At 43.6% G+C, this 21,690-nt stretch overlaps 2 protein-coding genes and 1 pseudogene across 3 annotated transcripts; all 3 read left to right on the forward strand.

Moving 5' to 3' along the window:
* The first annotated feature begins 4,020 nt into the window (after positions 1 to 4,020).
* On the forward strand, positions 4,021 to 11,670 carry LOC111068865 (probable sodium/potassium/calcium exchanger CG1090). 2 transcript variants are annotated; one of them, XR_005968199.1, is made up of 8 exons: positions 4,021 to 4,690; positions 7,764 to 7,967; positions 8,029 to 8,275; positions 8,366 to 8,655; positions 8,730 to 9,780; positions 9,984 to 10,172; positions 10,252 to 11,328; positions 11,393 to 11,670. XR_005968199.1 is itself a non-coding variant. In XM_022358622.2 (7 exons), exons 1-7 carry the CDS (start codon positions 4,688 to 4,690, stop codon positions 10,260 to 10,262), a joined length of 1,995 nt encoding a protein of 664 aa, XP_022214314.1. In that variant the 5' UTR covers positions 4,021 to 4,687; the 3' UTR covers positions 10,263 to 11,670. The 2 variants fall into 2 exon arrangements, 1 of the variants encoding a protein (XP_022214314.1); XM_022358622.2 differs by having other exon boundaries at positions 10,252 to 11,670.
* A 2,944-nt stretch (positions 11,671 to 14,614) lies between these two features.
* LOC111068864 (sideroflexin-1-3) lies at positions 14,615 to 17,033 on the forward strand. The gene is made up of 6 exons (XM_022358621.2): positions 14,615 to 14,718; positions 15,413 to 15,753; positions 15,875 to 15,992; positions 16,057 to 16,218; positions 16,273 to 16,400; positions 16,462 to 17,033. Exons 2-6 carry the CDS (start codon positions 15,441 to 15,443, stop codon positions 16,704 to 16,706), a joined length of 966 nt encoding a protein of 321 aa, XP_022214313.1. The 5' UTR covers positions 14,615 to 14,718; positions 15,413 to 15,440; the 3' UTR covers positions 16,707 to 17,033.
* A 683-nt stretch (positions 17,034 to 17,716) lies between these two features.
* LOC121404739 lies at positions 17,717 to 18,729 on the forward strand (annotated as a pseudogene).
* Positions 18,730 to 21,690: the final 2,961 nt, after the last annotated feature.

Consider the following 21,690-nt stretch of genomic DNA (forward strand, 5'->3'; position numbering starts at 1 on the left):
CGATCTGTCAGTGATGTGACATTTCGTAGACGGTTGATTACACATTATTTGAATGCAAGAAGTCCCAGAAAGCTCCGCGTTTGGGTCTGAGAGTACATGGGTGCACGACTTCAGTTTGGAAAAACGCTTGTGGAATGGCCTGTGTCACAGTGACAAAAATACTTTTGACTAATGATAGTAAAGTTGTATTATATTGTAAGATAGACTCAAAAGAATATGTTTGGCATTCACAGAAATCCGATTACCACCTAAAATCATGAAAAATATAGCATTGGGCATGCTAGGCTGAGCCTTATGGGGCCCAGCTCATATGAGCTAGTACTTTCTAGCCTGGCGTTTGAGTATAGTATGGTTTTGAGCGAAACTGGGGATGTAGGCATACTCTAGAATACATTACATTCATATTACAGTTGAAAAATTCCTGGCTAAAAGGATATTTTAACAGGATAATGACTTGAAACAAAAATAAAAGCTCGCTAGGATTTAATTGTTATCGGAAAAGATCGACGTTTTGCCATGGCCAACTGTCCAACTGGATATTAATCTCATCGAAATCTTATGGGAGAATACCAAATACATTGTTGCAACTGAAAATCCGTCAACCAGAGCCAAGTTTTAGCAAGTGGTTCATGGATTATTGGCTCAAATCCTATTGAAGCGTTGGCAAGAGACTAATGACCCATGTACGGCCGGTGAAAGTTCGCAATGAAAACCAAATTGATTAAAAACTAAATATTAAAGCTCAAGAAACATGAAGAAAATTAAATATATGTTTTAATTTGAGATTCGTTCTTTTCTTCAATGTTCTAAAAAAACACTACTATTTCATTGAACAGCAAATTTCATGGGTATTCGGCCTATGTCATGTAAAACAAGAAAATGGAACTCAAATGTATTGATATTTCTTCAGTTTTCTAATGCTAACAGTCCAGTCTATTTAAAAAGGTATCATTTGTTCAATTTGGATAACTGGAAGTGTCTCAAAAAGAGTTTTGAAAGTGATGAGGTGCGGCACTACTATTTCATTGAACACAGCTGTACATACTATGTACAATGTAAATTGTACTAACATATATATTTATATATTTTGTTTATTAAGAAGATAAGACGAATGAATATAGGAATAATACTCGTATTATTATTAGACCTACCTGATTTGATCATATACGAGTAGCATATGTAGAGTTGCGGCGGAAATAATAGCACTGTTTGCTACCACAGTCTTTATTGTTTAAAAACATGATCACTTACCAACATATTTTTCCCTCTAAGCAAACGATTCCTCCCTAATTCCAAACGGTTCTCATTACTTCAGTCAATTTTCGAAAAAAGAAGCGAAATAGGACGGCAATAAAAATAGCACAACAATTTTTTTTTTATATAAAAACTTTTACTTTTTCCTGCTGATTGTTGATTAAATTAATAATCGGTGGCTTAAGTCTATTGTAGCAAGAACGTTACAAGTAGTTATGGGTCTTCGAATGCCCTTTGGGAAAGAAAAAGGAAAGGATCAGAACTTTTATTACGGAAGGAGACAACTATCTTAAGGTGAAGAAAACTGTCGGTTGCTCAACTAAAATCATTCGCAATGATTTAAAACTTTTAACCAACAAGAATAAAGAATAAAAGCGATAAGCCGCGATAACGCCATTTTCGGTATTTTGATTTTTATGGGAGCAAGACGGACCTTTATAAGCCGTCGAAAGAGCAAAAAAATTATCTTAAAAAATCGCAAACGATGAACAAAGCCAGTTCTTGCTTACAAGAGTATAAATTAAGTGCAAAAAGTCCGAGAAAATATCCACTTTAGAAAGAAAGCCATGGGGCAAAGTGAATGCAAAATAGCACTGAAGTTGTCCCACAGAAATATCATGTGGGCCCAAGAAAGACAAATTGTTTTTTTTTTTTTGTTGGAAAAGTGTCTCGATCTTATGTAAGACGATAACTAATGCAGAATACAATACAATACAATAGATGATGGTGTAACATGTGTATCTTAAAATATTAGAAAACAATTATGCTGCCTTATTTGGAATAGGAAATGCGGTTGTTTTGTTTCTGCCATCAGGACAATGACCCAAACCAGACCAGCAAGAAAGCTCGTATTTAATGTAATGCATTGGCCTGCTTACTCCCCAGATATGAAACCCAGGGAAAACCTTTGCGCTAAAGCTAAAAAATATGTTTTTAATACGAAACCAAAGAACAATATTGATCTATGGGGTATCATAAATTATTCGTGGAGCCATATCTCCCAGTACGATGCGAAAATGAGGTTAATTTCAATGCCAAGACGTTGAGCCGTTGTTTCTGCCAAAGGCTTTACAACCAAATTAATATTTGATTACAACTAAAGTAACCTATTTTAATACAAAATTTTTAAAACTTCTTTTAAATTTGTATTTTTTTTAAGTTTTTTGTTGCCGCCGTAATTCCTGAAAAATTTTGTTGCTTTTCTAATATTTTCGTTCGAAGGCTGCAATACATATCATTGATTTCGGATACGTTAAATTACACCCTTAAATTTATATTTTAGTTTTAAAAGCGTTCATTAAAACCACTGTTTAAGCAGAATTATTCAGTACAGAAAAGTTATGGTGCTATTATTTATGCCACAGCTGTAAAAAGTTGCTTGAGGAAAAACTGTGTTGTTAGCAACAATAACGGGCTTATGTTATCCCTTTACTTAGCCAGAAATGAACAGACAGACTTTTTGGAACCACTTTATCGAATTTTCAAGGTTTTTTTGTGTGTTGAAAATGTTAAATGCTCGTTGATTTATTCTTTGTTTCATGGTTCTTTTAAGTTTAAGAAAGCGATGGATATGATCATACAAAGAGTATGATCCATAATCCCTTCATAACCGCCATATCCCATATCATATCGCATGCGACAACTTTAGCTCCCGTGATTGGCTTTGATTTACAATCCCCGTAACGACTCCCTTAACGAGTGACAGCTAACAAAGCCGTAATAGTTGCACGGCAGTTCACACTCTACTCTCAGACAGCTCTAGGCCTATCACTGCCCCTCATCCAGTCCCTGAAATTCGTGAATCAAAGTCATATTTCTGCGTTACTTCTGTCAACTCAAAGGAGCAGCCGCTCCATTTCCCGGGAACTACTGCGCACCCGACTTTCGCAGACTGGATGTCTGCCCGACCTGTGAAGTACCGACTAATAATTGAGCCATTTAACCTGTTACAATTGAATTCCGGAGAGCAGTCATATTTCTTGGTCCTGCCGGGCCGATGCGAGCCTCGAGAGCGCTCCCATTATTAATTAGCAGAATTGTCTATTTGTGAGGTGTCAACAGGTAAATCCGTCATTGTGATGCCGATTTTTACAAGTGACGAGCGAGAGCGAGAGTGTCCTCCCCGAGCTGTCTTTGTTTTCGCAAGAGGCCGACGGGGCAAGCGCTGGCGGCTAGATCTGAAGGTGCGGCATGTAGCCATGTCACGTTGCACATCTGAGAGAGCCGAGCCCGATCATCGGCATTGATTGCCGATCGCATGGCCGCAATGTAAAGGATAATGTGGCAAAATCCAGACAATTGATGTCCTTTGCGGCACTTCAAATGGTGCGTCGCCGAGGAAGATCATTTGTTTGCTTTTTGCTTTTTACTGTTTGCTGTTTGGCTATTGACCGGGCCAATGCACTTGACGCTTGTGGCCGGCCGGGGGAGGGCGCATATAAATAATAATCAAACAAATACATAAATGCGATGCCGGGCCATTGTTTGTCCGGACTGTCCGAACTGTCGGTCCGGACTCCGGACTACGGACCATTTCGGTCAAGTTCCTGCTTTGACCGTTACGCAAAGCTCCCATAGATGGCGCGCCGAGGGGCAGCAAGTTGGCAGCTCCGCCCCAATAAACACCGACACACACACCCCCCACTCGCCTTGAAGCGCCAGCCAACACAGTCTGACATTTCCTGCCGTCGTGTGCTCGGCTGTGGTGGGTTTCTGACACCCGCCCCCACCACCACCCTCGGCCCTGTGCGAAGTTGTGCGGCAGGGCAGACTTGACGACGCGCCACCAGTGCGCATTGAATTTCCAAAACTCGGCGGAGTCGGTTGACGCTTCTGCTTCTGCTGCTGCTGCTCTTGATACCCTAGTATTTGAACGCGAATAAGTGCACATCGCTCGTGTCGAACCACAGTCACACACACACACACACTCACACACACACACACACACTCACACCCAACACACACAGCAGAGGCATAGAAAGAGAGAAACACCAACACACCGCAGAGCAGAGCCAAAGCCGCAGTTCTCGTTCTCCCCCTTCACCCACCCCCCACGAGAAAAGAATACGAAAAAGCGGAAAACTAAATAATAACGGGTCGCGTCGGTGGAAAAATGCATTACTAACTGCTGTGCGAAAAACAGCTGCAGCGAGTGGAGCCGATTGTGAAGTGAAGTGGAGTGAAGTGATTAACGGGATACGTTACTCGTAGATAGCCGAGAACGAAAAGTGAACTGAAAATCTGAGGCCAGGCCAGGCCAGGCCACATTTCCTCATATATGTTTTCCAATGCAACGGTTTTCTTCTGTATCTGTTTTCCGCTAAAGCCCATCTAACGACTGTAACTGACAAGAGCCTCAGCGAAACAGAGAGTTTCAAGCCGAGTCTAAGTGAAAAGTTTGGCTCCATCGACAGCACCAGCCACAATCAGCAAAATGGTAAAAATTGATTATGAAATGGGACTGCACACGGGAGCGTGAGGTGTGAGCTGGGAGCTGTGAGCTGTGGGTGTGGGGCCTAATCAGCTGAGCCCCTGTTTATCCATCCAAATTGCGAGCCCCATCCCGTGCCGTGCCGTCCTGCCCCGTTTGGCTTTATGCAAATTGCAAGTCAATTGTCTACTTTCCTTTATTTTTGTGCCTCCTCTTGTTTTTCTTGAGTCTATCCTTTTCACGAGTCCTCCATTGTCTTTGCGCCGCTGAGGAAAACACGAGTGTGTATGATGTAAGCGGAGGCGAGGCGAGGCGCCCCGATCCGCGCCACCAGCACCCGCCGACACTTCCTTCCTCATCTATTTAGTTAGCGCAGCCATTTATTTTTATAAGATGGTCGGTCGGTGGGTTGGTGGGTTGGTGGGTTGGTGGGTCGGTCGGCTGCAGCCTCCTTTACTTTTGCGAGCGTCATTGACGACATCATCGTTGCTTCTCCCACCACACCACCACCATCACCACCATCACCACCACCACATTCACAGCAACAGCAACAACTGTAACTAACAGCAAAAGTCAAGCGAAAAGCGCTCCACCTACAGCCCAGCCGAGCCCAGCCCCCCACTCAGGAACCTTACCCAACAGCGCGTAAGAGTAAAAGCTTCATGGAAGAGCAGTAGAGGGGGTCGTCGGTCCGTCCGTCCGTGAATGTGCGAGTAAATCGATATTGTGCGGCATGACCGAGTGGCCCACAAGGCAGGCGGCGCCTGGCCTGTGCTCTGTGCTCTGTGCTGTGGGTTCTGTTCTGGTCTCTGGATGGGGGAGCTGTAGCGCCACCCGCCCTGTGGTGGCTTTGCCAGTCACTCTGTCAGCCAGACGCCGACGTGGACAACACTCTTCGCCCCTTCTCGCCCACCATTCATCGTTTGTGTATTTTTGTGGTGAAAAACGCCACTTGCTCTCGCTTTCTCTCGCTCTTTCTCTCTCTTCGACTTGCCCATCTAGTACCCTCTGACATCTGCTTCAAATTTTCGCTGTTATCACACCAGAAGCAGCAGCAGCAGCAAAAACAGCAACAGCAACAGTAACAGCAAATTGCCAATAAGAAACAAATTTATTCAAATACATTTACGACGAGTATTGTTGCCTGCTGCCTGCTGCCTGTCTCCATCTCCTGGCAGTACGCGTCGTGATTGAAGGAGTCCCCCGACGACGACGACGCAACGACGACTTGTAGGATATGATGTCATGCGATGTCTGTGGATCCAGACTGAGATGCGACGGGAGGCCTTGGAAAACGTGTAGTCGACTCTCTCGTTCCTGCCGATCCGTCCCACCTCGCACCGCCTCACCGGCCTTGAGCTTGCTGCTGCTGCTGCTGTTGGTTCAGCGCTTATCACTCTGTGGCCACGGCATTGACGCCTCTAATTACTGCAGCAAACAGATCGAAGAGCCTACTCCATGGCGCATTGTCGAGGGTGTTGGTTCCACTCTGTGAAGACTCTGCCATTCTTGATTTCCTTGAGCCCACAAGAGCAAAGTGTGCCGTATCGAGTGTCGCTGCCCAACTCCAATGGTCTCTGGCTGCACAGTGGCAAGACAACTGCACAAATCCCTCGCCATATTCAATTTCAAGTCGGACCTATTGGTCAGCAAATCGGTCATTGTCCCACGTCTTGTCTGCGCCGTCTGTACCGTGGTTACTCTCTTCTCAGTAGGCAGAACATTTCCCGAATACGTTTGAACTCAGACAATTGTCACATACTCAGGTTTAATAGGACAGACCATCTCTTCGTTTTGTAATATCATATTATATTTAGTACAATAGTTAGAGTGTAAGCTCGGAATTACTCATTTGCATTGCAATTTTACAATTTTATTATTATTTATTATTTACCCCATACACTAAATATTGAGCATGATGACGAGCTGAGTCGATAGCTTCAGTGTCTCTCAGCTCGGAAGCGGCCGAGAACCGATCACCCACCATATCATATATCTGACACAAGAAAAACCGATCCACCAGGGTTACTTTTCTGGCCACTTTACTCTATAATGCGAGAATTCCTAAAATTCGTTAGGCAAACTCTGAATAGATGTTCAATTTATTCTTAAACATACAAAAAATAACATTTCAGTTTCATCTTGACCATAATTATTGCATAAAATTTGAATCATATTCAAATTAGAACTAATTGGTTTTCCTATTGTTAGCCAGTCTCTGGTGCCACGTTCCTCTTGTTCCAAAACAAATGTAGCAGTAATTAGTGGGAAAACATTGCTGCAGCCATTTATGGATGATGCTGTCTCATACAGGGTGTCACCACACCCGCAGCAAATTGATTACTTTGTTGTGTTTTTATACCCGTACTCAAAAAGAGTTAAGAGGTATATTCGATTTGTGGTAAAAGTGGATGTGTGTAACGCAGAGAAGGAAACGTTTCCGACCATATAAAGTATATATATTCTTGATCAGCATCAATAGCCGAGTCGATATAGCCATGTCCGTCCGTCTGTTCGTCCGTCCGTCCGTCTTGTTTGTCGACTGGATCTAAGAGACTATAAGAGCTAGGGCAACCAAATTTGGTTTCCAGACTCATGTGATATCACACTGCAACAAGTGTATTTCAAAATTTCTAAAATTCTAAAAAATCATAAGCTCAAAAATGTATATACTGACTGAGTACGGGTATAAGTAGAGTCGCGTCCCCAGAAGCGACTCACACGTTCCTTCTCGTTTTTGTTTGCTTTGCATTTGACGAAGACGTTCAGTGGGCTTGCTGCAGCCCAGGTCGGGCATGGTATCCGATTTCTACTGACAGGCCCCCAGACAAAAGCCGGTGGCAATAAACCTTATAAGCTTGCCACGAGTATGTACACTCGTAGACCTGGATGAGTATGCATGTGCATACTTCTGTTTCTACAAATGCGAGTATATACTCGGGGCTGACGCCTCCAGGCGCTGCAGTGTCGCGTACATAAGCCGCTCTTATGGGTGGTGCAGGGTGTAGGGGGGCTTTCATTTCATTGTCTTTGGCTGGAGGGTTCTAATCTAATCCGTAACCCCGACTCCCCCGTACAGATCGTACGTCGCCGGTCCCGTCGCGCCCGAATGTGGAACATGGGTCTGCTCTTCCTGATCTACTACTGCGTCAGCATCTACTCGGCCAAAGGCGACTCCAGGGAGGGATCGGCGCTTCCACTGGACGAAGAGGGCAATGGAGAAGCTAACGGAGAAGTAAATACCGAGCTCGACCTGGACCTGGAGACCACCACGCCATTCTATGTGAGTAGGGTCTGACGGAGGCGTTTCACTAGCTTACTCCACCCGCTTGTTGCATCCACAGGCGCCACCACAGGACGCCACCGAGGCCACTCCCCCCCACCTGCATGGAGCCGTCCCGACTTGGCGTCCCAGGCGCGACAATTGCACCCCGCCGGCCATCGAGCAGTTCCCCCAGCCCCTGATGAACAAGTGGGCGCGCCAGCACGGCGGCCTCATTCTGCACATCCTGGTGGCGGTCTACACCTTCTTTGGCCTGGCCATCGTGTGCGACGAGTACTTCGTGGCCAGCCTGGACCGTTTGTGCGAAGGTGAGGCACTGCAGGCGGGAGCGGGCCAGGGACCGGAACCGAGACCGGTACTGGAGCTTGAGCTTTACTAACTCCAAATATTTATTGCAGAGCTTAAGCTATCCCCGGATGTGGCTGGGGCCACGTTCATGGCTGCCGGCAGCTCGGCCCCCGAGCTGGCCACAGTGGTCATTGGGGTGTTCTTCGCCAAGGACGACATTGGCATCAGCGGAGTCATCGGCTCGGCGGTGTTCAACATTATGTTCGTGATATCCGTCTGTGCACTGTGCTCGGGAACCGTTTGCCAGCTGAACTGGTGGCCACTGGTGCGGGACTGCTTCTTCTACTGCGTCTCCATCCTGGTCATGCTGATCATCATCTTCAACGACGTCATCTCCTGTGTAAGTGCCTCGACAGCCGCTCGAGGGCCGCAACTAATCCTTGGCTTTGACTTGGACTTTGACTTTGTCCCCAGTTCGAGTCCGTTGTGATGCTGCTCTGCTACGTGGGATACTGCGTGGCCCTCCACTTCAACACGGAGCTGGAGCGCTGGGCGCTCGGCCTCAACTTGCCTTTTAAGCTGCCCAGCAAGGAGGAGCAGTCGGCGCTGGTGACCTACAAGAATGTACCCGAGAGCTCCTACACCCAGGGCAGCGCAGGACAGGGGCAGCAGCAACAGACGAGCCTGTCCAAGGAGTCCAGCGATGGCGTGGACGCCACCAGCACCCAACCCCAGAGCGACTATCAGAACTACAGCGGCGACACCAATGCCAGCTGGGACCCGAACTCCGCCTGGGGCGAGGAGAACCAACCGAAGCCAGCGGCTGCCAGTGCCAGACCTACCCAGCCGCCGGTCGACGACTGGGGCATGGGACAATTCAGCCAAGGCCAGGGACAGGGCCTAGGCCAGGAGAACATGGCCTACAACTCTGATCAGCCCGAGTCTGTTGTGACGGGGGAGGCAGCGGCTGCGTCGGCGTCCGCGGGTACGGGTGCAGGTGCTGGCGCGGCCAAGGGGCAAGTGGTGGCCGCGACTGCCGGCACTGACTACTACAAGTCGACGGACAAGCAGCGCGAGCCACGCCCCGATCCGTTAATGCGACCCACGGAGGGCGGTCTGCCAACACTGGTGGCCTGGTATGTGGTGTATCCGATCCACTTCCTGTGCAAGAAGACGATGCCCGACTGCCGGCAGCAGCAGTACCGCAACTGGTACCCGTTCACCTTCCTGCTCTCCATGGTTTGGATCTCGTTCTACTCGTACTTTATGGTGTGGATGATCACCGTGATCGGGTCCACGCTGGCCATTCCCGACACGGTGATGGGATTGACGTTCGTGGCTGCTGGCGTTTCTGTTCCGGATGCTCTAAGCTCAATAGCTGTTATCAAAGAGGGCTACGGCGACATGGCCGTGTCGAATGCGATTGGCTCGAATGTCTTTGATATCCTAGTGTGCTTAGGTCTTCCATGGTTCATACAAACGGCCATCATAAAGCCCGGCTCGCACGTGAATGTCATCTCCAAGGGTATGTACATGTACTCTCCCCTGCCCCTGCCCTTTCCCCTGCCCACCCTCGCTTTTGTGTCTCCTTACCCCCCGCCCGTCGTATGCAACATGTGTGTTTGGTATGCCTGGCATGAGTGTTCTAGCCTAGCTGACGTAGCAGCAGCCCCTGCCCGCCGCCCGGTCTAATCTTCGAGTGCCCGCTCCTCTCTTCCGTCATTGCAGGTCTCGCCTACTCCACGCTCTCGCTCTTCTCTACCGTCGTCTTCCTGATCCTCTCGACGCACCTGAATGGCTGGAAGCTGGACAAGCGCCTGGGCATAATTCTGATGCTCTGGTACCTGTTCTTCATCACGCTGGCGTCGCTCTATGAATTGAATGTCTTCGGCTACATGAACCCACCCGAGTGTCCCAGTGAGTATCCATCCATAGCCATCCCCATCCCTCGGATATGTTCCCTCTTAATTACTCAATTTACCACCCCCCCTTTCAGGCACTTTCTAAGCAAACCAAGAGGCTACCAGCACCAAGTACCATATACTCGCGTATAGTTCATATATAGAAGGAAGCATGCATCACCCACACCACATTCGTATTCATATTCATATACAGAGGAGAGGAGAGTCATACATAGCCGCAGCCGCACCATCCACAGCCGCCATAACCACAGGAGGAGGAGGAGGAGGAGGAGTGGAGTTCGTCATTGTAAGAGGAACCGACTCGTACATTTAATGTTAATTAGTGGACAAATTGAATACTCAAATCGCGTTTTACATGGATTTTTACATTGCACCAACCGAAGAGAGGAACGATAAACCAAAAAGATGATTATATATATATTATATATTATTATATATTTATTACTAATATATATATATACATATATACAATATTTAATGATATTTAGGCAAATAACAAACCATATACATACATGTACGCGAGTACAACCACAATTAAGGTACACATACCGGATAAATAGCACTGTAGATAGGGAGACAAATGCAATTAAAACAAGCAACAGAGGAAGCAGAGGAAGCAGAGGAAACAGAGGAGTCAGAGGAGACAGAGGAAACAAAGGAAACAGAGGAAACAGATTTGTTGCAAACGGTTTTAAGGAACAAGTCGAACAGAACAACGCAAACTTCACACACCACAATCAAACTAATTATACATACATACATACATATGTATCTTCGATCATTATGTATGTTTAATGTATACATATACATATTTATATCGTATAAGTATTTATCTGCATGTACATACGAGTATATACTTTTGTATCGCATCGCTTTGTTGAACAGTTGATCACGATTAGTTTTGATAGTTTACATAGTTTATGTAGTGCATCTCGTCGTTGAGGATCTCTCTCCAATATCATTTCTTGTGCAATCGATGTACGCGAGAAGGCCGGACCCGTAGAGACCTTTGGCCTCCGGGCTGGTCGATCCAGACCAGGAGCGCAGGTCCCTGCGCCACGGAACAAGAGCAACGAATTTTCTTACGTTTTCGGATATTTTATTTTTGTTCTCATATACAAGACGGAAAAAAAAAACCAACACAATTGTATGTATGTATATTTTTTATATTTAAATAATACATATTTAAATAATATATAGCCCCTTCGTTTCAAGAACCCACGCGACAGTTTTGATTATGAAAGAGAGTTCAAATAGCAAAGAACGGATGGTCAAGCGAAAGAAAAAAAAAAAACAAAAATTAAAAAAAAAGATTACCTTATGGCAATTAATCGCGTCAATTTTCGAATGTAAATATGAGCGGGAGCATAAGTAAATAAATACATTATACCTACCTACATATACTGAAACACGAACAGTGAACAATGAAAATTTAAAGTCAATTTTTGGTGCAAATTGTTGTGCATAAATCGAAACAATATTTACTACGTATGAAGTATATAAAATTAATTTTCGGCATAGCAAATACTTGTTCAATTGATCGATGGAGAACCAAATCAGGCTGCACTCGTTTAACCAATGTGTATAATTATTAATTTAACATGGAGTTATTTTCTCAATCAAGCAATCAATCCAAGGAAGCTAAATACTGTTCTCCGACACCCCATCTTCTTTGGCATGAGAACTGCAGAAACATTCAAGCTTAGAAAATACTGATTACTTTTACGTTAGTTTTGGGCAGTCTCGGTGCACTTTGGCCTTCCTCACAACTGTCCAGATCCAGATCGAAGATCCAGGCCAAATCGAGCTGCATTTAACACACTTTGCCCAGAGCTGCTTTGCATCTGGCCGGAAGTCCAGACGGATCTGACCATCTGACCACAAAGAATCAGTATCAGAATTAGCTGCAAGCAATGTGTAAGACAAATACAAGTATATATATACATTAATATTTACATGCATACATACATAAATACATACATACGAGTATATAGCATAAAGAGCAATGTACTGCTATAAGGACGCGCTCAAAACATAGTTACAATCATACCCACATACATACATATATACATGTCTACCTAAACATAAACATACATATTTACATAAATACATATACAAAATGTACAAGTAAAGATACAGATACAGCAACAGCAACAGAAACAGATACAGATAGAGGATGTAAACGCTTAGTAGGTATATAATACATATACAGATGAAGGAGCCGAAATGGAACCCAAGTAACTGAATCCAATGATTAATCGAAGCCGAAGCCAACTTCCCAGAATCGACTTGCATGCATGCTAAAGATATGTAGTTATACACCAGTAGATGGATCACCTAAGATACAACCATAAAACGTACGAACAATCGCCGGCTGAAACTCCCCACATATACATAAATATACTACTACGTATACTACTACGTTACTGTAAACATATTCACACCTCAAATACTGCTACGGGCATTGCCCAGTTACAATGTTCTTCCTCCCGACCATTCTCTACAAAGACAGTCAAGCCAGAAGTTATTCCGATCGCGCTGTACATAAGTTAAGTTAATGGTGATGTACGCTTCCGCAGGACATGCAGCACTCTCAGTTGACTCCGTGCATCACATGTTGTTCCAGTACTAAGCGAAACAAGTCAACTCAAATAGTTTCAGTGTTAGGTGTTTCGATTACAAACTTCAACAAATAGCAGTTCGATTCAATTATTAGTGCAAACAGATCGTTACGAGTACTACGAGTATAACGTCAGTCAGTGTTCTATTCAAATTATTTGATATCTACCTACATACTTATATCCTTGACAGACTCAAATCAATTATATATTTCGCGTTACTTTGAACTGTATCTAAAGGCAAATTGCAATCTATAAATGGAGTGCTACGAGTATATACGAGTATTTAGCAAAGTTATGCAATGATGTTCATGAGGATCGTGTTTACTTAAGAGTTAATTACAAAGACAAAACTAACACCCACGCCACACATACACATATGTAAATACATATATTGTATATGTATACAATGTACAATAATTGTTACATTTACGAGGTACAACTAAAATAATACACAACAAAATACACATACAAATATATTGCCTACATATTTACATCTGACATTTGTGTTAATTACGACTATAATTGTTTGTGAAAACTACGTACATATATTGAACCTATCAAATTTAATTATGAAGCGCGTTTAAAAGCAAACTTCACACTTATTCGTGGGATGTACACTAACAAAACAATAAACAACATTATGAACTATTGCTAATATACAAAACTGTTGATGTTATGTTTAGTCTAACAATGAATTCCGGAAATAAATGCATAAATATACACAAAAGCTTCGCAAGTGTTCTTTGATAACGGAATAAAGGTGCAAGTACTTACTAAATTACGTGGCAATACCCTCACCCTGCTTAAATCGCGGATATATGTAGTTCAAGGATCAGTGCTTCCAAATGTTAGCTTAGGTTAGGTTGAGGTCTGGCCTGGCGTTCTCTGGCATCCTTAAACAAAGTAGGCTCACTTGGGCCCGTTATAATACCGCTAGATACGTGCACCTCTTTTCCTTAGAGAGACGTGCTGTCAACTGTTCAACTATTCGGACAGTTATTTGAGCCGGGAAGCATTTATGCCTAGGAACCGCGCGTAACGGGCTTAATGGATGGTGCCGTCATTGCATATTAACGTCCAATGTAATACATATGTATGTATGTATATATTCTCCTCATGATGTTTATAGCTGATCAGAGTATCCAGCCAGAGTATTGAGTCGAACCAGTCGATTCTATGAGTATATTGAAGTTTCCTCATCAAAATAGATGAGTGATGAGTGGCAAAGTGAGTTTCTCCAGAGTAATACTGCCATTTCTACCTGATTCTTTCCTGCTAGGTCTGGGCTTTGCAGAAATTAAATGAAGTTTAGCTCCCATCATTAGGAGACATAGAAATAAAAGTTTAACTGTCCTGCAGGGTAGGTGGGCCACTCTCTGTTCGAAACCTGCGACCCATCTCACCTGCTCGTTGAATCATACATATGTACATATATGTACATATGTACATATAAACACATAAAAATGAATGTTTGGGGTAATGATGTAGTCCAAAGAACTTTCCATACTCACAGTAAAAAAGCTCACAAGCATTCGGTTCTAGCATAATTATTTACTGAACATGGAATGGGAAGGGGTAAGGTAAGGGTGGGTGGGCGAATGGCGAATGGTGAATATGCTGTAATGCCAGCGCAGGCTGTCTAAAAGCTGGGATAGCTTAAAAGTCCAGCTGTTAATGTGCTAGTCGCGCAGAAAAGCTCTCTCGCCCTTTTCCAGAGTTCGTTCTCAATGTCAGCGATGCCGAAATACAGTCGGCTCCAAAATAACCGTTACACACAAGCCCGAAAAGAACTAAACGAAAAGCTTTCTGGATGAAGCAAGCGGCCGACAGACAGCCAGCCAGCCATTCGTTTCTCATTTCTCATTCGTTTTTCAACGGTCAAAGTGGTAGCAACGGTCCCTGAGTTCTGTGCGTGCGTGTGTAAGTGTTGTCGGGTGGAAAGATTATACAATTTGTACGCACACACACACACACATACGGCAACGCTACGCTACGTACGGGCGTGTAAATTTAGCAAGCAAGCAACCTGTTCTGTTCTCTACTAGCTGTGTTGTGTACATGCCAGACCGAACCGCAGGCTGGGCCCCCACTGATAAGGCTTATGGATTTGTCGATTATGTTGTCGTAGACCCAGTTGAATTATATAACGTTCACGCACAGATTGTATTCTGCATAATCGAACGGTTGATGGCAACCGTGCTGACAGCTGACAAACAAATTCAAAAATCACAATATACATATCAGTACATACTGCCCAACCAAACCGAATTCCACTGTGGAAATGTAGAGAGAAACAGATGTAGATACCCGTGTGCGAAAGTGTGTATGCATATACATACATACTATGTATGTGTCTCTGCATGTGTATTTCGAAAACAGAATCGAACGGCTCCCCGGCAAAAACTTGTTTACCAGCGAGATAAGGCCAGAACCGTTGGGTCACAAGCATCCATCGCTTCTGATAAGAACTGTTGCGAGTGATTGTGCCCTTCGACCCTTCGAATAAATGAATATTAAGTTATGGCAGACCACCAAAATCCGATCCCGAATCCAATCTTAATATCTTATCATATGGGCGCGATACGTTTAAATTAAATTTGTCTTATCTCAATAGGCGGGACCAATTCGCAGCCTTTTCGAAAATGACCCCACTGCCCCGTGTTGATATTGATCAGCCCAAATATGACCAGAGCACCTATGTTGGCAGGGCCAAGCATTTCTTGCTGGTCACCAATCCGCTCAACGTGCTGGCCACCAACACGAAGCTGGAGCAGGCCCGCCAGATCGTGCTGAAGTACCGCGCCGGCAAGGAGGTGCCCGAGTGCCGGACGCTTGAGGATGTGTGGAAAGCAAAGTACCTGTATGACTCGGCCTTTCACCCGGAGACGGGAGACAAGCAAATCATAATTGGGCGCATGTCGGCTCAAATGCCCATGAACATGCTCATCACTGGCGGTGAGTGAGGGACAGCAACCTTTGTGATTCAATTGCACCATTCCAGAAATTGCTTCCGCGCTTTGATTAATAAAGTGAAATACCCGTAGTGTGCTAATGGTGTGCGTATCGCTGTTTTTAGGCATGATGGCTTTCTACAAGAGCACCGGCGCCGTTGTCTTCTGGCAGTGGATGAATCAAACCTTCAATGCCATCGTCAACTACACAAACCGCTCGGGCACTTCGCCCCTTAGCAACTCGTAGGTGCCCCATCCGTGACTATGATTCCACATACTGAGCATGCTCACCTCCCCCTTTCAACAGGCAACTATTGACCTCGTACTGCCTGGCCACTGGCGGAGCACTGGCCACGGCGCTCTCTCTCAACCGGGCCGTGAAGAACATGAATCCACTGGTGGGTCGCATGGTGCCTCTCGTGGCTGTGGCAGCCGCCAACTGCATCAACATTCCCTGCATGCGAATGCAGTAAGTAGATCCCTGACACAAATGGACGTAGTAATGCACTCGAAATACTTTCAGGGAGATTCGCAATGGGGTCGTGTTGCTAGATGAGAAGAACGCCGAGGTGGGCGTGTCCCAGAAGGCCGCTTGTGTCGGCATATCGGCGGTGATAGTTAGTCGAATTTGCATGGCCCTTCCAGGAATGAGTAAGTCCAGTCCACCCTCAAGTATTAGTGGTAAGGAATAACAATTCTAATTATATTCCAGCGTTGACTCCGATGCTCATGAACGTACTTGAGAGGAAAGGGTTCCTAGCCAAATACCCGAAATCGAATGCTCCAATTCAAACTCTGTTCTGCGGGTTCGTGCTCATCTTTGCCACACCCCTGGGCTGTGCGTTCTTCAAGCAGCGGGCTGCCATCAAGGTGGCAAGCCTGGAAACCGAGGTGCGCGAAAACATTGAGAAGAAACGTCCCGAGCTAGACACCGTGTGGTACAACAAGGGCTTGTAAGCCGGCCAACTACGAGCTTAAATAAGACAATATCTTGGTTAAGACTTTTATTTATTTACTCATTGTGCATTTAGCAGAGCAGGAATTTTTTATTCACAAATATACCTAACGGTAGGGATCAGATAAGGAATAACTTCTTCGCATGGCGCTTTCATTTACGTAGCTATGTTTGTATGTAGTTTGTTTACTCTTAATATTACTCCTCATTGTTGATGTACCCTATGCGAGACCCCAAAATGATACTCCTGAATTGATGTTGTCTGTATAAAAAAAACAAAATAATATTAACTAAAACAAAGTCAATAAATTTCTGTTACACGTTGAATCTGAATTGAAAAATCCAACTGGAATATGACTCCGTGTGTGAATTTTAGTGTGTCCATTTAACAACAATCGCCAGATATACATATATACCATGGGTACCTATGTACATACATATATATGTATGAACGTACATTCAGAACACGCAGTAATTAATTAATTATTTGTTGTTTCGAGCGACTAATAAACAAAACATAACTTTTTATTTACGTTCGAACCAAACCGAGTTTTTCTGTGAGATTTGGGACTTACATTTTATTAAAGAATTATTATTTTCTATGGTAGAACGTTTTATTTTTAATTTAAAAAACAAAGGTATTTTTCATAGCTTTTTTCCAGAGGTAGCACTTCTTTTCACATAGTATTTAGTATTTTACATCTGGTTGTAATGTTGTACACCATTCTGAAAATCTGATAAATGCAGCTATATAGTGGATCTGAACATGTCGCAGCGTCATCTTACCGGCTGAGAAATATAACGCTTTTGAATGCACAAATTATAATTTTTGTGAGGTTTTTTTATACCCGTAGTTGAGTACGGGGAGTTTAGAGTTAAGGGGTATATTAGATTTGTGGTAAAAGTGGATGTGTGCAACGCAGAGAAGGAAACGTTTCCGACCCCATAAAGTATATATATTCTTGATCAGCATCAATAGCCGAGTCTATATAGCCATGTCCGTCTGTCCGTCTGTCCGTCCGTCAACTACACAAACCGCTCGGGCACTTCGCCCCTTAGCAACTCGTAGGTGCCCCATCCGTGACTATGATTCCACATACTGAGCATGCTCACCTCCCCCTTTCAACAGGCAACTATTGACCTCGTACTGCCTGGCCACTGGCGGAGCACTGGCCACGGCGCTCTCTCTCAACCGGGCCGTGAAGAACATGAATCCACTGGTGGGTCGCATGGTGCCTCTCGTGGCTGTGGCAGCCGCCAACTGCATCAACATTCCCTGCATGCGAATGCAGTAAGTAGATCCCTGACACAAATGGACGTAGTAATGCACTCGAAATACTTTCAGGGAGATTCGCAATGGGGTCGTGTTGCTAGATGAGAGAACGCCGAGGTGGGCGTGTCCCAGAAGGCCGCTTGTGTCGGCATATCGGCGGTGATAGTTAGTCGAATTTGCATGGCCCTTCCAGGAATGAGTAAGTCCAGTCCACCCTCAAGTATTAGTGGTAAGGAATAACAATCTAATTATATTCCAGCGTTGACTCCGATGCTCATGAACGTACTTGAGAGGAAAGGGTTCCTAGCCAAATACCCGAAATCGAATGCTCCAATTCAAACTCTGTTCTGCGGGTTCGTGCTCATCTTTGCCACACCCCTGGGCTGTGCGTTCTTCAAGCAGCGGGCTGCCATCAAGGTGGCAAGCCTGGAAACCGAGGTGCGCGAAAACATTGAGAAGAAACGTCCCGAGCTAGACACCGTGTGGTACAACAAGGGCTTGTAAGCCGGCCAACTACGAGCTTAAATAAGACAATATCTTGGTTAAGACTTTTATTTATTTACTCATTGTGCATTTAGCAGAGCAGGAATTTTTTATTCACAAATATACCTAACGGTAGGGATCAGATAAGGAATAACTTCTTCGCATGGCGCTTTCATTTACGTAGCTATGTTTGTATGTAGTTTGTTTACTCTTAATATTACTCCTCATTGTTGATGTACCCTATGCGAGACCCCAAAATGATACTCCTAATTGATGTTGTCTGTATAAAAAAAACAAAATAATATTAACTAAAACAAAGTCAATAAATTTCTGTTACACGTTGAATCTGAATTGAAAAATCCAACTGGAATATGACTCCGTGTGTGAATTTTAGTGTGTCCATTTAACAACAATCGCCAGATATACATATATACCATGGGTACCTATGTACATACATATATATGTATGAACGTACATTCAGAACACGCAGTAATTAATTAATTATTTGTTGTTTCGAGCGACTAATAAACAAAACATAACTTTTTATTTACGTTCGAACCAAACCGAGTTTTTCTGTGAGATTTGGGACTTACATTTTATTAAAGAATTATTATTTTCTATGGTAGAACGTTTTATTTTTAATTTAAAAAACAAAGGTATTTTTCATAGCTTTTTTCCAGAGGTAGCACTTCTTTTCACATAGTATTTAGTATTTTACATCTGGTTGTAATGTTGTACACCATTCTGAAAATCTGATAAATGCAGCTATATAGTGGATCTGAACATGTCGCAGCGTCATCTTACCGGCTGAGAAATATAACGCTTTTGAATGCACAAATTATAATTTTTGTGAGGTTTTTTTATACCCGTAGTTGAGTACGGGGAGTTTAGAGTTAAGGGGTATATTAGATTTGTGGTAAAAGTGGATGTGTGCAACGCAGAGAAGGAAACGTTTCCGACCCCATAAAGTATATATATTCTTGATCAGCATCAATAGCCGAGTCTATATAGCCATGTCCGTCTGTCCGTCTGTCCGTCCGTCCGTCTTGATGAGCGTCTGGATCTCAGAGGCTATAAGAGCTAGAGAAACCAAATTTGGTTTCCAGACTCATGTGATATCACACTGCTACAAATGTATTTCAAAATTTCGCCCCGCCCCCTTCCGCCCACACAAAGGACGAAAATCTGTGGCAGGCACAGTTTTAAAGATACGATAAAACTAAAAACGCAGTATCGTAGAAAATGCCCATATCTACCAGATTGCCGAATCTGAATCAGATCGGATCATAATTATAGCCAGAATGAAGAAATTAATTTTCAGTTGCTTCCCCTCCCCCTCCCGCCGACGACAACGCATCTCATTTTCCTTCTCGCTCGCACATTCTGCCGCGTTCAGTGCGCGAGCAACCCCTAGCGGAGGAGATGTAGAATCTAATTGGAACATGTAAAATCTACATGTTAGATGTAGAATATACATTGTATATGTAGATGTAGATATCATATGTAGCAAAAAAATGTAAAATTTAAAATTTTTTTCTTTTTCTAAAATTCTTAAAAATCATAAGCTCAAAAATGTATATACTGACTGAGTACGGGCACTAACCATACAGTATATAGATGTGCCAGTTCATACAACGAAACGGTCGCAGCTGAGCTTGCAGTGAACGTTCCCAGATCTTCGGCTTTGGGAATGGCCGCGTTCGGCTCTGGGAATGGCCGCGTTGGGCTCATGACGTCACACGAGCCGACTGGCAGCAAGCATGCATGTGTTGTGTACGTGTACACTCCAAAATATATGATTGTATGCATAGAATAATTTTTAGCTGCCGAAACCGACTTTGTTCGAGATTTCAGTTTACGTAAACGTGTGTGTGCCATGTATTCACACATACTGTGCTTGTGTGTGGGCTCTACAATTGTTGGCCGCTTGAATTCGTTTTTCGTTCTGTTTTGAGGGCTGATGTGATGTAGCGACCTATTCAGGGCCGCATCAACCCCCAACCGGGCCCTGGGCAACCATCAATCTGGGGCCCTCTTTTATTTTTTAGTTTTTTCAGTGGCTATTATATATTTTATTCATTATTTGGAGTTTTGTTTTTTCAACAAAATTTTTCTGTTAGCCCTAGGGGGGCCCTCGGCAACTGCTAATCCGGCCCTGGACCTATTCCCGTCGTCAGACTTCATATTTTGTTGGCGATTCTGTCGTAAACGTGTGTGTGCCATGTATTCACACATACTGTGCTTGTGTGTGGGCTCTAAAATTTTTGGCCGTTTGAATTCGTTTTTCGTTTTGTTTTGAGGGCTGATGTGATGTAGCGACCTGTGCTGACCTGCCGCAATATAACTGAGGAATGGGCAGAGTGGGTGGGGGTGGGAAATAAATACAATATATTAAAATAAAAAATGCTATTTGTTTGATTTATTTGAAATTGCACATTTACATATACATATCCCTAATTTAGACAGGTTTCTTTTATAAATTACATATTGTGCAAAGCCGTCGGCTTTCGATTTTGCAACTTTGTCAATAAATGTACATATATAAATGCCGTCGGCAATTGACTTCGTTGCTGCCGTACTATCAACTATTTTGAATAAGTTTATGTTTCTTAGATTTTACAAAACAAGTGATTTGAACTAAAATAATTTTATATATGTATTTACATATATGAATGAATATGAAATTATGAAATATGGGGGTATGGTGGTATTCAAAATTACAGTTGGCTTGGTGTTGGATGGTAACCCAAAGAGCGCGCAATTGCATGGTGTGTATGGATGGGGATGTATTTGGATGTATGGGGATGCATGGGGATGTATGTGTGTGTGCTTGGTAGACCAAAGCGCGGGCGAATCTGGTGAGAAAGACAAAAGTGAGCTGAGTTTTCCGCTGGTTGGTAGCTTTTCCTACAATTTATTTCATAACACGTAAACTATTGACTTTTTAATTATTTTTTGATATCTGAGTGTGATTGAGTGCTTGTGGTATAGGCTGCATATGGTAGTAGACCTGCTTATGCAAAAAATTGTGATTTTGGGTGTCAAGTCTCTTTTTCCTTTTCTGAAAGTTTTTTTTGTGCGTGGAGTGAATGCGTGTGTGCTTGTTGTCTGTCCGCTGCTGCTGAATCATTTTCTTTGCTAATATATATTTGTATTATCTCTATTTTATATATAATTATCATTATTATTAACTTAACCATTATATTGTTATATTCATTATTTTGTGGTCC

The sequence above is a fragment of the Drosophila obscura genome, unplaced genomic scaffold, assembly GCF_018151105.1.
Source record: "Drosophila obscura isolate BZ-5 IFL unplaced genomic scaffold, ASM1815110v1 contig_4, whole genome shotgun sequence".
NCBI lineage: Eukaryota > Metazoa > Arthropoda > Insecta > Diptera > Drosophilidae > Drosophila > Drosophila obscura.

Coding starts and splice junctions, on each gene's coding strand:
- LOC111068865 (XM_022358622.2), top strand. Junction 7,968..8,028: donor AGACCACCACGCCATTCTAT/GTGAGTAGGGTC, acceptor TTGCATCCACAG/GCGCCACCACAGGACGCCAC. Junction 8,276..8,365: donor CCTGGACCGTTTGTGCGAAG/GTGAGGCACTGC, acceptor TATTTATTGCAG/AGCTTAAGCTATCCCCGGAT.
- LOC111068864 (XM_022358621.2), top strand. CDS start 15,441: ATGACCCCACTGCCCCGTGTTGATATTGATCAGCCCAAATATGACCAG. Junction 16,219..16,272: donor ATTCCCTGCATGCGAATGCA/GTAAGTAGATCC, acceptor AAATACTTTCAG/GGAGATTCGCAATGGGGTCG. Junction 16,401..16,461: donor CATGGCCCTTCCAGGAATGA/GTAAGTCCAGTC, acceptor ATTATATTCCAG/CGTTGACTCCGATGCTCATG.